Here is a 12,219-nt window from a genome sequence, read left to right as displayed (position 1 = left end):
TAGCTCAGAGTGTGTCATCTGACCTGTACAGGATGTACATGGGTGGAGTTCTATTCTCTCTGCTGTTGTTGTAAAGAGTGCAGACATGTTTATCTGTACGGCTGCAAAAGACAGAAATAAAAGCATGTAGATACATTTCTCTCTGTCTGTTTCCCCTCCCTGGGGATAGCAGGGAGGAGAGAGAAGCAGTGGTGTGTTTTTCTCACGTCCGGGAAAGATCGCCGATTACAGACCTCGCATGTTTAGCTGCCGGGAGTCGCAGGGGGAGGTCTACAAGGGAATTCAGCCGGTGCCTGGAGCGTGGCACATTCCTCTGACAGAGGCAGGATTCCAACAACTAAGTGTTGTAAGATAAGACCTTTGGAGCGGGCATTTTCTTAAAAAAGTTTTTAATGAACCGCCCTAGTAGGGCAGTAATTGTTCCTTGACAATTTGTCACCCCCCTCCATGATGGTTCATGCCCCCATCCACCCTTTCCTGCACTCCTGCCTCAAGAGATGGTGGACTCTCCTTCTTTGGAGTCTTTTAAGCAGAGTTTGGATGGCTGTCCATCATGGATGCTTTAGCTGAGATTCCTGCATTGCAGGGGGGTTAGACTAGATCAGTGTTTCCCAACCTTGTGCCTCCAGCTGTTTTTGAACTACAACTCCCATCATCCCTGACTAGCAAGACCAGTGGCAAGGGATGATGGGAATTGCAGTCCAAAAACAGCTGGAGGCACAAGGTTGGGAAACACTGGACTAGATGACTCTTCACGCATGCACACAAACACCAAATCGCGCTGTTCACCTGGGCAGATACGGTGCTTCAGGTTGCAGGCTTTTCATGTTGCAAACAGGCCTCTGGAACGGATCCTGTTCGCAACCAGATGAACCAGTGTAGAGACTTGCCCTGAGAGGAATTACCATCTTGAAGCAAACTACATGAATAATCCACTCCTCCTCTGTACCTGTGCATATAATTCTGTACCTGAGGATAGAGGAAGTTTGATCCAATTTTTTTGTCCGTGAAAAAGAAGACGTCACAAGAATTGAATTCTCTCCCCCATACTATTTATTCTGCACTACCACATGATTGGTATTATACACTTTTGGCCCCCGGAGTGTCATGGTCTGTGGCCACCCCCTTCGTTTTCACCTGGTACAAGTAGACATTAGTTGGCTTCTGTTACTTATCCTTCCTGTTTCCTGTCTGCATTTTTCTTCTTCTTTACACCAGTACTTTCCCGGACGCCTGCCGATCATGAACTATCTTCGCAACCTGGACTTTTGGCTAAGGCCAAAGACAAACGTTTCCAAGAGCGAGTGGGAGGAAGCGCTGAGGAATAAATATGAGGTATACAGTATTTCACTGGCCTTCCTTCTGCCTCAAAAGCATGGGTGGTCTCTTCCATTTTCTGCTCAGGTGGTTTTGAAATGCTCTGTCTTCTGGGAACTTTGTCCACACTAAGTTGTGGAAAAAACCCCAGGTCTGCCATGGAATACCCCGGGGGCAGGCTCTGAGGTGCCTTTGGTTCATGCTGGGGCAGACAGCTCAAATCCATTGGGCCTGACCATTGCCCTGAGTGGCTTGAATGTGGATCTAGAATAGCCCCAACCCCTTTGGACCTGTGGGCACCACCACAAAATGGCTCAATTATTTTTTAAAATAATATATTATTATTTATACCCTGCCCATCTGGCTGGTTTTCCCCAGTCACTCTGGGCGACTTACAGCACATAAAAAATTGTAAAACATCAGAGATAAAAACTTCCCTAAACAGAGCTGCCTTCAGATGTCTTCTTAAAGTCAGAAAGTTGCTTATTTCCTTGACATCTGATGGAAGGGCATTCCACAGACTGGGCACCACTACCGAGAAGGCCCTCTGCCTGGTTCCTTGAAACCGCACTTCTCACAGTGAGGGAACCGCCAGAAGGCCCTCGGCGCTGGACCTCAGTGTCCGGGCTGAACAATGGGGGTGGAGATGCTCCTTCAGGTATACTGGGCTGAGGCCGTTTAGGGCTTGAACAACACTTTGAATTGTGCTCGGAAACATACTGGGAGCCAATGTAGGTCTTTCAGGACCGGTGTTACATGGTCTTGGTGGCCACTCTAGCTGCCACATTCTGGATTTAAGTCAACCTCTTTTTCTTATTATTTCTGGTTACAATCAAGGAGATTTAAATGTTTGTTTTTTTAATATCACTTTGATTTAAACTTAGCTGCTACCAAAGGTAAAAGAGAGAGGGAAATGTTATAGACAAATTTGGTGGGCGTCGAGGGAGGCGCATTGGTGCCCATAGGCATCACTTTGGGGAACTCATACCTAGAAGCGTCCCAGAGATTTGGCTTTTTTAAAAAAAAAATGACCTAGTGGTGCAGCAGTAAAACTGCTGACACATTTGCAAAGCTAAGCAGGGTCCAATATGGTTTCTAATTGGATGGGAGACCACAGGTTGAGATTCCTGCATTGCGGGGGGTTGGACCAGATAACCCTCAGGGTCCCTTCTAACTACAGTTCTGTGGGCACTAAGTGGTATCTCTTTCCTCATAGATCAGGCATAGGCAGATGTTTTGGGACTACAACTCCCATGATCCCTAGGACTAACAGGACCAATGGTCAGGGATGATGGGAATTGTAGTCCCAAAACATTGGAGGGCTGAATTTGCCTATGCCTGTCAAAGATTAAAGTATACATACACTGTCAATGTAACTCATGTTTCTCTTTATCACTTTTGGGGAGAGCAGGTCTTATGATTAAAATTCATTGGGCAACTTTTTAAAATCTCAATGAACGTATGGCTAGCTTAGATATTCTCTGTGATCCATAGATTGTCCTATTTAAAAGGGGCTACTGAAACATTGGATGTTAAATTAAGTTTGTTAGCCTCAAAATTAAACATAGCCTCCATTTGGATTGTGTGGGGCGGGCAAAGTTGGCTTTATTATTTTTGAAAAGTGTAGAAACTATGGAATATATCATTTATGGTGAAGATAAACATTGGTTTGTTTCCAGTTGTGTCCTTCTGCTGGTGGGGGGGCTTTTTGATCCAGCAGAGGTGCCTGTGATAGGGGAGAGATGGTTTGTGCCACTGCTGCTACCCCTCACTCGGGGTAGAGTAGAGGGAAGGGAGAATCTGCAGAAATTGTGCTTCTCCCAAAGCCTGTGCTGGATCAAAGAGCCCTTCCATCAGGGGAGGGACAAAATTGGATGCATTATGTAAAACATTCTCTAAATCCTGCATAGGGGATTAAATAGCTAATATTTCTTTTCCAGGAGCTAGTCAGTGGTCAATAATGGGTTATAATTAGAAGACAGGGATTGCCTTATTCTGTATTAGTTTTGCATAATCTTAGTATGGGATTTTTTTTTTACTGTGTGTGTGTATGTACACATGCGTACTCTCTCTCTCTCTCTCTCTCCTCCTCCTCCTCCTCCTCCTCTTCTTCTTCTTCTTCATATGACACCCATCTGGGCAGCGTCTAGCAAATAAAACACATTAAGCACAGCAGAATATCAAACATTAAAAACTTTCCTATACATATTCACACACACACAGAGAGAGAGAGATGTCTAATATTCACCTTGTTTTTGCATTCTCTCTTTCAGCTTCCAAATGCCTGGCTGCCAGAGAATCCAACCTGGGTAGGGTGTCAAGGGAGCAAGAGAGGTTTCCCATGTGGCCTCTGGACTCTCTTCCATCTCCTGACGGTGCAGGAAGCACTGCTTAGCCCTCAACCTCACAGTGAGTAATGCAGCCCCTGCTCAGTGGTCTGTAGTAAACCCACAGCCCAAGTCATGTCCAGGTGAATTCAGGTACCGTTTTCTTCCCCCAAAGCACATACAACATGGCAGTTTATCATCTGTATTGCCCTCTAATCCCCAGCCAATGTGTAGGAGTGTATTAGGCTAATGGACTTGGCAGTGGAAGGCCTGGATTCACACCCCGGCTTGGCTATCTTTGGTTTCTCTTGGGTCAGTCCATAGAAACATAGAAATCAGAGAGTTGGAAGGGACTCAAGGATCATCTAGTCCAACCCGCTGAACTGCAGGGGTCTCAGCATCCATGATAGATAGCCATCCAACCTCTGCTTAAAAACCTCCAAGGAAGGAGAGTCTACCACCTCTCGTGGGAGTCTGTTCATCTGCCCCATTGTTGGTTGGCTGGTCTTTTGCCAAAAATTACAGCAATGAAATGAGTATTTAAAATTGAGTGTCGTTGCCCATATTCAGTTAAACAGTCATACCTTGGAAGTTGAACGGAATCCGTTCCAGAAGTCCGTTCGACTTCCAAAGCGTTCAACTTCCAAATCATGGCTTCTGATTGGCTGCAGGAAGCTCCTGCAGCCAATCAGAAGCTGTGGAAGCCCCGTCGGATGTTCAGGTTCCAAAAGAACATTCACAAACCGGAAGACTCGCTTCTGGGTTTTGATTGATCAGGAGCCAAAACGTCTGAGTTCCTGGCCATTCGACAACCAAGATACGGCTGTACAGTCATACCTCGGGTTACATACCTTCAGGTTGTGCGTTTTCAGGTTGCGCATTGCGCCGAACCCAGAAGTACCAGAAAAGGTTACTGCACATGCGCAGAAGGGCCAAATTGCAACCCGTGCATGCGCAGATACGGTGCTGCGGGTTGCGAATGCTGCAGGTTGTGAACGTGCCTCCCGCACGGATCACGTTCGCAACCCGAGCATCCACTGTATATATTTTAAGAACTTCAGAGGAAGAAATATGTACACATATGGGAAGCATTCAGAGAGGTCACACCAAAGTGAAAATAAATGTGACTAGGGATGCTGGTGCAGAACTGTCTTTTTGTTACATCTGCGAATTTTAATTAAAAAAAAACCACAGGATTTTTGCATTTACGCTCTGAAACCATGATAGTTGACTGAGTAAAGTGCTTCATTCCTGTGCTATCTATGCTGCCAAATTTCTTTGCTCCCTACTTAATGCCAGAAATATGTGCAGAGTAGAAGGTAAAGGCATTGATTTAAGAATGTAAAAGGCTGGATGGATCAGAACCCGAGCAAAGTCACATTTTCCCAACTTGTGATTCCCAGCAACTAGTATTCAGAGGTAGACTGCCCCTGACTCTCGAGGCAAAACATAGCCATCATGGTTAGGAGCCATTTTTAGCCTTATCCTCCATTACTTTGTCTAAACTGCAATACCTCAAGGTATCGAGAGGTCCAGAGGGCAGCAACACGAGAAAGTGCCTTTTCCGTGGTGGCTCCCTGTTTGTGGAATGCTCTCCCCAAGGAAGCTCGCCTGGTGCCATCATTATATATCTTGTAAGCACCAGGCAAAAACATTCCTCTCCTCCCAGGCCTCTTGCTGATTAAACAATAAATGGCCTTTTAAACTTTGTGGAGGGCATTGTTTTTGTTTGTTACTGTACTGTAATGTATTTTTGTGTTTTTATATTGTAAACTGCCCTGTGGTCCTTGGATGAAGGGCAGTTAATAATAATAATTGTCAGGGAACTGCCGTCAGCTCAGAGGCGAGAGATGGAAGGGCAGTTGTGTTATAGGGAGCCTGTGAAAATCTTGCAAAGCAGTTCCTCTTCCGGCCAGGAGGGAAGCCCCACCTCTAGTGAAGAAGAGGGGCAGGGACCAGGGGGTGCTAGGGAGAGCCTCAACACCGAGCCTGAGCAAACCGGAGAGGCGGGAAGTACGCCCCTCCCAGCGCCCATTCTGCTCAGTAGGTTTCAGCGCAGGGAGGGGCGGAAAAGGTTGGCGGTGACGCGACTTTTATGCTGGGGGAGGTACAAAAAACGACCACTCCCGGATTCTGCTAGCGACTGAGCCAGACATGAACTTACGACGCTCTTCACTGTAAATAGTTTGCACCAAGAATAAAGCCTGGAAAAGACAGGTCGGAGTCTTGCCTGTTTACTCTCGAGCAACCACACCAGCACCTGACAACAACAGCAACAGCAACACTCTCATATAAGAACATAATATTTGCAGTAGAGAAGAACCTGGAGAGAAAGCTGTGCCAAATCCTTACCCCCACATTCTGCTTTTCTCCTATAGCACTCCCCCCAAAAGCCACTTTCCTTCTGGCAAAGGTTTGCCTAGAACCCCAGCGGCCGGGGGTCGGGGGGGAGAAGTAGTACACAAGTGAAATATTAAGCATCTCCTTATTTCGCCTTGAAAAAAATGGCCTTTCCTCCCAACACTTTGCAATTTGGCAACTGAGGTTTGCTTGCAAACATTTAGGTTTGACTTGAGTTTACAGCGTGGACAGTATGGAAGTGAAGTACCGTATTTTTCGCTCTATAGGACGTACTTTCCCCCCTCCAAAAATTAAGGGGAAATGTGTGTGCATCCTATGGAGCGAATGCAGGCTCCTTGGCTTCAGCAATAGCAACGCGAAGCCTCCGAAGCGCAGAGGGAGCGCTCCCTCCATGCTCAGGAGGCTTCGCGTTGCTTTTGCTGAAGCCTGGAGTGTGCACCGACCCCTCTCGCTCTCCAGGCTTCAGGGATAGCCGCCTGAAGCCTTTGGAGTGCAGCAGGACCTCGTGCTGCGCTCCAGAGGCTTTGGGTTCCTTTTGCGGAAGCCGAGAGAGCAAGACTCTCCTGGCTTCAGCAGAGAGGGAGAGCTGCGCAGCGTCCCTTCAGCGAAGCGGGAAGAGAAATGGAAGGGACTCCATTTCTCCTGCCGGGGCGCTGAGCAGAGAGGGGGAGAATTTTTCCCCCTTGTTCTCCCCCTCTAAAACAAGTTGCGTCCTATGGTCGGGTGCATCCTATAGAGCGAAAAATACGGTACTTTACTCCACACAGTAATACTTTCAGCAAACAGCCCTGAGAGGGCTCAGGGTGCATGCGGTTGGTCTGGGTGTTTTGCCCACTCGCATTTTAACGAGTCTGCCCCTCCCCTCCCTTCTCTCCCCCCCAGCACCACCGGAAGTCCTCCCTACAATGAGAGGGTACATCCACTACTTCTTTGGCTGCCGGCAGTGCGCAGACCACTTCGAGGCCATGGCAGCAGAGTCCATGAACAAAGTGAGGAACAAAGATGGCAGTATTCTCTGGCTTTGGTCAAGACACAACAGAGTCAATGCTCGCTTGGCAGGTAAGGCACTGCTGCTGGTTGGCTGCATGTAGATTGCTGTCTGTCTGTCTCAGGGCAACATGGATGAGTGCTCCCTATTGGCAGACTTGGAGAGTCTGCAGGGCTCCCCAAGCTGCGAATGTCTGCCCTGTGCGAGGGGCGCTCTGAAGAAGAGCGCCCCTCGCGCGGGGCAGCAGGCTGCTATCCGCAGCTTGGAGAGCCCTGCGGGGAAGTCCTGCAGGGCTCCCCAAGCTGCAGATGTCTGCCCTGCCCGAGGGGCGCTCTGCTTAAGAGCGCCCCTCGTGCGGGGCAGCAGGCTGCTATCGCAGCTTGGAGAGCCCTGTGGGGAAGTCCGTCAGGGCTCCCCAAGCTGCAGATGTCTGCCCCGCCCGAGGGGCGCTCTGCTTCAGAGAGCCCCTCGCGCCGGGCAGCAGGCTCCTATCCGCAGCCTAGGCAGCCCTGCAGGAACTCTTCTGAAGGCTGGCGGCGGGAGAAGGGCTTTTCTTCCCACCGCCAGCCTTCAGAAGGCTGTTCTGAAGGCTGGCGGTGGGGAGAAAAGTCCTTCTCCCCCCGCCAGCCTTCAGAAGAGGTCCGGGGACAGACTGTCCCCGGACCTGGTCTGAAGGCGGTCTCCCTAGGAACGCATTAATTGATTTTCAATGCATTCCTATGGGAAACCGTGCTTCGCAAGACGAAAAACTCGCAAGAAGAAAAAACTTGCGGAACGAATTAATTTCGTCTTGCGAGGCACCACTGTAAGTTGGTGGGGGCATTTATTGGCTTGTTTTTGTTCTTATTTTTATTATGTACCCTGTATTTTTTATATTGTATTTTTATGTCATGAACTGCGCTGAGATCCATGGATAAAGGGTGGAATGCAAATATAATAAATAAAGTAAATAAAAATAAAATACTTGGGAACCCTGAATGCAGCTGACATGTTCAGAACAGTTGAAGGTGGAAACTTCCCATAAATAGATAGTGTATTAAGTAGTTTCTTTTTCAGAAAGGACATTTATGTTCAAAACTTGCTGATAAATTTGGACTGTAGCTTTATAAACCTACCTTGTGCCCACAGATTTGGTTGTTAAGGCCACTGGCCTTTTCTGCCCAGATTCTTTGCTGCAATTACTGGACCACGATTCAGAAAGTGGGGAGTGGGCAGCTGGAGAAAGTAAAAAGGGGGAGCAATTTTTTTGATACAAGATACCCTCATCTTCTCTGTTGTGTTGCAGTCAGTGACTGATTGAGGGAGAAAGCGTTCCTGAGTTAAGATAAATCGCCCCTCATTGATGGAAGCAAATTGGCCTTTCTTTCTCTTAGTAGTTTGCTCTGTACTCCGTCGTGCTTTGGAGGAAAAGACACCCAGCAACGTGCCATATTTCTGGTTCTGGTGTCCCTATAACTCCCTGCGTGTTATCCACCCTGGAGGCCCTTGCAGTTTAGAGAAGACAGCCTTAACACCCACCATTCTGGAGAGAGCTGCCCAACCGCCTCCTGGAAAGGGAGGGTTTGAAGCAATGTAATGCAGCCAAGTGCATCACTAATGGTTAACCCCCTGCCGTACGCACAAGTTCAGTTGTGAGGCAGAAATGCGGGCCAACCGCAGCCCTTGAACAAGCAGCTGGTGGCGATGTACCTACTAAATCTTCTCTGCCTTTCCTGCTGCGGGGGGCTTCTAAAGGCCGACACGTGCCCTGGGAGGACCCTCCTCCCGAGACGGCTGCCCACATGTTCAGTTTTTTGCAGACAGATGCAACCCCTTGTTCCCCGGGCCTGTTTCCTTTTACATGGGGAGGAGGGGGTGATTCCTGCTGACAGATGATTGTGGCAGAGAGGAGGGGCACATTGGCCCAGCCAAGGAATCAAAGGAATTATTCCTTCTTTGTCCCTCTTGGGCTTTTATACCTTCTCTTCCCTCCCCCTGGGACATAATCTCCCTTTTTCTAAAGCATGTACTCCAGCTTCACAATGCCTCTGATGTTTGTTTATCCGATATGGTTCTCTCCTAACGCCCCTCCCAAACCTATTTATTTCTTCAAGCCCACGGTAGGTAACAGCCACTTGAAACATGCTAAATCCTCTTCGGAATTTCACCACGCCATTCGGTGGCTGCGTGTTTTGGTTAATCTTCTAAATGCTGGGACTGTCAACAAGTGCAAAGGCGCATCTGTCTTAAAAATATAAAGACAACTCAGCGAACACGGGCAAATCGCCATTGTCAACATTCACTACTGCGGTAACACCGTAGTCTCAGACGTTCCCTTCAGACTGCTGGCGTTCCTTTGTAGTTGTCAACGGATTCCACATTTAGGATACGATTTGTAACACAACCATGCAATGCATGTAAAGCATACCAGCCTCCATACTTTCGCACTAACCTTCCACTTGGTTCAGAAAATTGGACGCACCTAGAAGGCAGATTCCCTGCCTCTCCTAGTGTAGTCTTGGCAGTGTTTGTGCTAAGGATTTAAATGCTGACTTAGTATACCTGGATGCACAGTCTGCTTATGAATATCAGCTGTGTGGGGACCAATGACAAGGGCTGGCCATCTCCTGCATGGCCTGTGCTTGTGAGTTTTCAGAGGCATTTGACTGATTGGAAACAAAATACTGGGCTCAGTGGTCCTTGGTGATTAAGCAAACACGAGGTGCGTCATTCATAACTGATACTGCAATCCAGTGCATTTCCCTGGAGTAAGACCTGAAGAACTGAATAGTACCTACTTTTGAGTAGACACGGCTAGGATTGCACTATGGGGTACTGTTCACGTGCCCATATAGAGCTTTGGTCATTGTACTATGATTTGCTGAATAATTTCTGGCATTGTTTCCAATGAACTTTAAAAAACTGAGCTGAACCTTTTTTCCCCCTCTTCTGCGGAGCCTAGGCAACTAATGATTTGATTTTAAAAAATTGCTGCCCTCCTTTTGTCCTAAGAGCAAAATTGCTTATAGATACTGCTAGTTTCCAATATAGTTTACTGGTAATATGCACAGATGGTAATATCTAAGACTTCCCTTGTTATCTTCCTTGTTTAGGCACTGCAAGTGAGGACCCCAAATTCCCCAAGATCCAGTGGCCTCCCAAAGATTTGTGTTGGTCATGCCAGATCACCATTAACGGAAGGCTCATGTGGGACGAGAGGGCCATCCTGAGATTCTTCAAGAGTCATTTCTCACGAGGCAACATTTACCTGGATTTCCTGAAAGTTGAGAAAGGGCTTCGGGTCAGACAGGGCCGAGATGTTGAGGAGAGAGAGTACGAAGCTGACAGGAAGCTGGAAGGAGGAGGAGGAGGAGGACAAGAGACTAGCAGAGGAGATGGAGAGGCCTTTGAGGAAGAGAAGAAGAGGACAGAAAGGAAGAAATCTGGTTTTGAACGGTCAGGCTCCCTGGAGGCACACAAACCCTCTATCGTCAAGATGAACACCAAGACCAAAGAGCTGGAGGAAAACATTGTCGATCTGGATACCTTCAGCGAGCAACACTTCAAGAGCAAGGCTCTGAAGATGGCAGGCCAGGCCGGCATCAGGAACAGCCGCAGTAAGAGGGACGTTGGGCTAGTGCGGATGGAGGACGGGGGCCACCAGTCTCTTGATTATGATGCCGCCTGGCGGCTCCTGCAGCAGAAGGGCTTGGGAGCCCAGCACATCGTGGGCATCATGGAGGAGTCTGAGAAGGAGGGCGGGGTCATCCAGAGGAGGAGCCAATGGTTCCACATCCTGGGGGCGGGCTTCTCCAGGTTGGACGTCAGCTTGTGCATTGTCTTGTACTTCCTCTCCTCCATGTGCCTGTTGGGCATGTACACTTTCTTCCGCATGCGCATGAGGTACCGCAAGGGCCGCCCAGGCTTCCTCCAAGCCTGAGAGAGACAAGCAGAGCGTCAGCAGATAGCGGGTTGGAGAAGGGGTGTGTGTGTGTGTGTGTTTGTGCGCATGCGCTGCATGCCCACGATGCTTGTTCCTCAGCAACAATTCCTACTCTGGTTTATGGATGCACAAATGCAAAAAACATGCAGGTATCTCAGTTGTAAAAGTACATACATGTGGTGTGGTGCTTGACCGACTGAGTGTGCAACAGTGGCCACGGGCAGGTAAGGAATCGGCAAGCCTGTGGATGGAGGGAAGTAAGGGGTGGTATTCAATTGAAGTTTTGCTCAGACTAAACCTGTTGAAATTAATGGGCTTGACTTAGTACTGTTCATTAATTTAAATGGGTCTGTTCTGAGTAAAACTTAGTTGAACGCCACCCACGGCAAGTGCTCATTATGCCACCATTTCCGCAGTGTGTATGTGTGTGGGTGTTTCATTTCTGTATCTATAATGGAGTACGAATTGTTGAGCAACATGTTGTTGAAAGGGGTGTTGGTTTCCATTTCAGACCACATATGGATAGTGTGATTGTCTGGGGAGTGAATGGGCTTAAAAAATAAAAACGTCCTCGCCTTGTGGGATCTTTAGCTGAACACATTCTGACCCCACCATGGAAATGTAGCATATTCCTTCTTCAGAATATCAGAGTGTGTAACAAGGTTCTTGCAGAGCTTTTATGTGGATGGTTTGGGAGCAGCGGCAAAATGACTATTTTCAAATATGAATCGGAGACCTGTATAATTTGTAAAAGCTGGTTTGTTCCAGGTTAAAGTGACATGATGGACTTTGTGGATACGAAGCTGAACTTTTTGTGCCTGGTGTCTTGAGGTATATCTGAGCCCTTTCCTACCTGGAAGAAAACTCAGTCCTGATTTCTTGAATTTAGGTGTAGAAGCGCAGTTCCACGATAGCCCGCCGGAGATACTTTGATTTCTTTTTACTAAACTGGATTCCAAAGCTTCTGAGCCATTGTGAAACTACCTTCAATAAAGCCAATGTTTGCATCTGTTAAAAAAAAGAGAGAGTTAGAACTCTTATCTCCACCAACAACCTCACCTGTACTTTTGGGTATATATGAGTGGCACAAGCATTTTAAAGGTTTGTCTCCTTCTTCTGCAGTCCTTCCTATGAGCCTGGCGGTAGGGCATAGTCAGGCCTTGTTGTCTGCCTCACCCATGTGTCCCTTCTGCTCCCTGGATTAGGAGAGCAAAGGCTAAAAACTGCCCCATACGGTCTTGGACTTGAACGATGTTGTAAAGAAATAGAAGGGTGCTGGGGATGGCAACAGGCACAAATGCTAT

At 47.8% G+C, this 12,219-nt stretch overlaps 1 protein-coding gene across 1 annotated transcript in view; it reads left to right on the top strand.

The window, feature by feature from the left end:
- The window catches only part of QSOX1 (quiescin sulfhydryl oxidase 1), a 74,051-nt gene extending 62,115 nt beyond the window's left edge, over positions 1–11,936 (top strand). The window contains exons 9-12 of the mRNA XM_081865153.1: positions 1,219–1,335; positions 3,591–3,726; positions 6,888–7,064; positions 10,086–11,936. Coding sequence (XP_081721279.1) covers positions 1,219–1,335; positions 3,591–3,726; positions 6,888–7,064; positions 10,086–10,912 — 1,257 coding nt within the window. The 3' untranslated portion in view covers positions 10,913–11,936. The remainder of the gene's footprint in view (positions 1–1,218; positions 1,336–3,590; positions 3,727–6,887; positions 7,065–10,085) is intronic.
- The last annotated feature ends 283 nt before the right edge of the window (positions 11,937–12,219 follow it).

The sequence above is a fragment of the Podarcis erhardii genome, assembly GCF_964252035.2.
Source record: "Podarcis erhardii genome assembly, chromosome: 6".
Lineage (NCBI taxonomy): Eukaryota > Metazoa > Chordata > Lepidosauria > Squamata > Lacertidae > Podarcis > Podarcis erhardii.
This window is presented reverse-complemented; position numbering and strand designations above follow the sequence as displayed.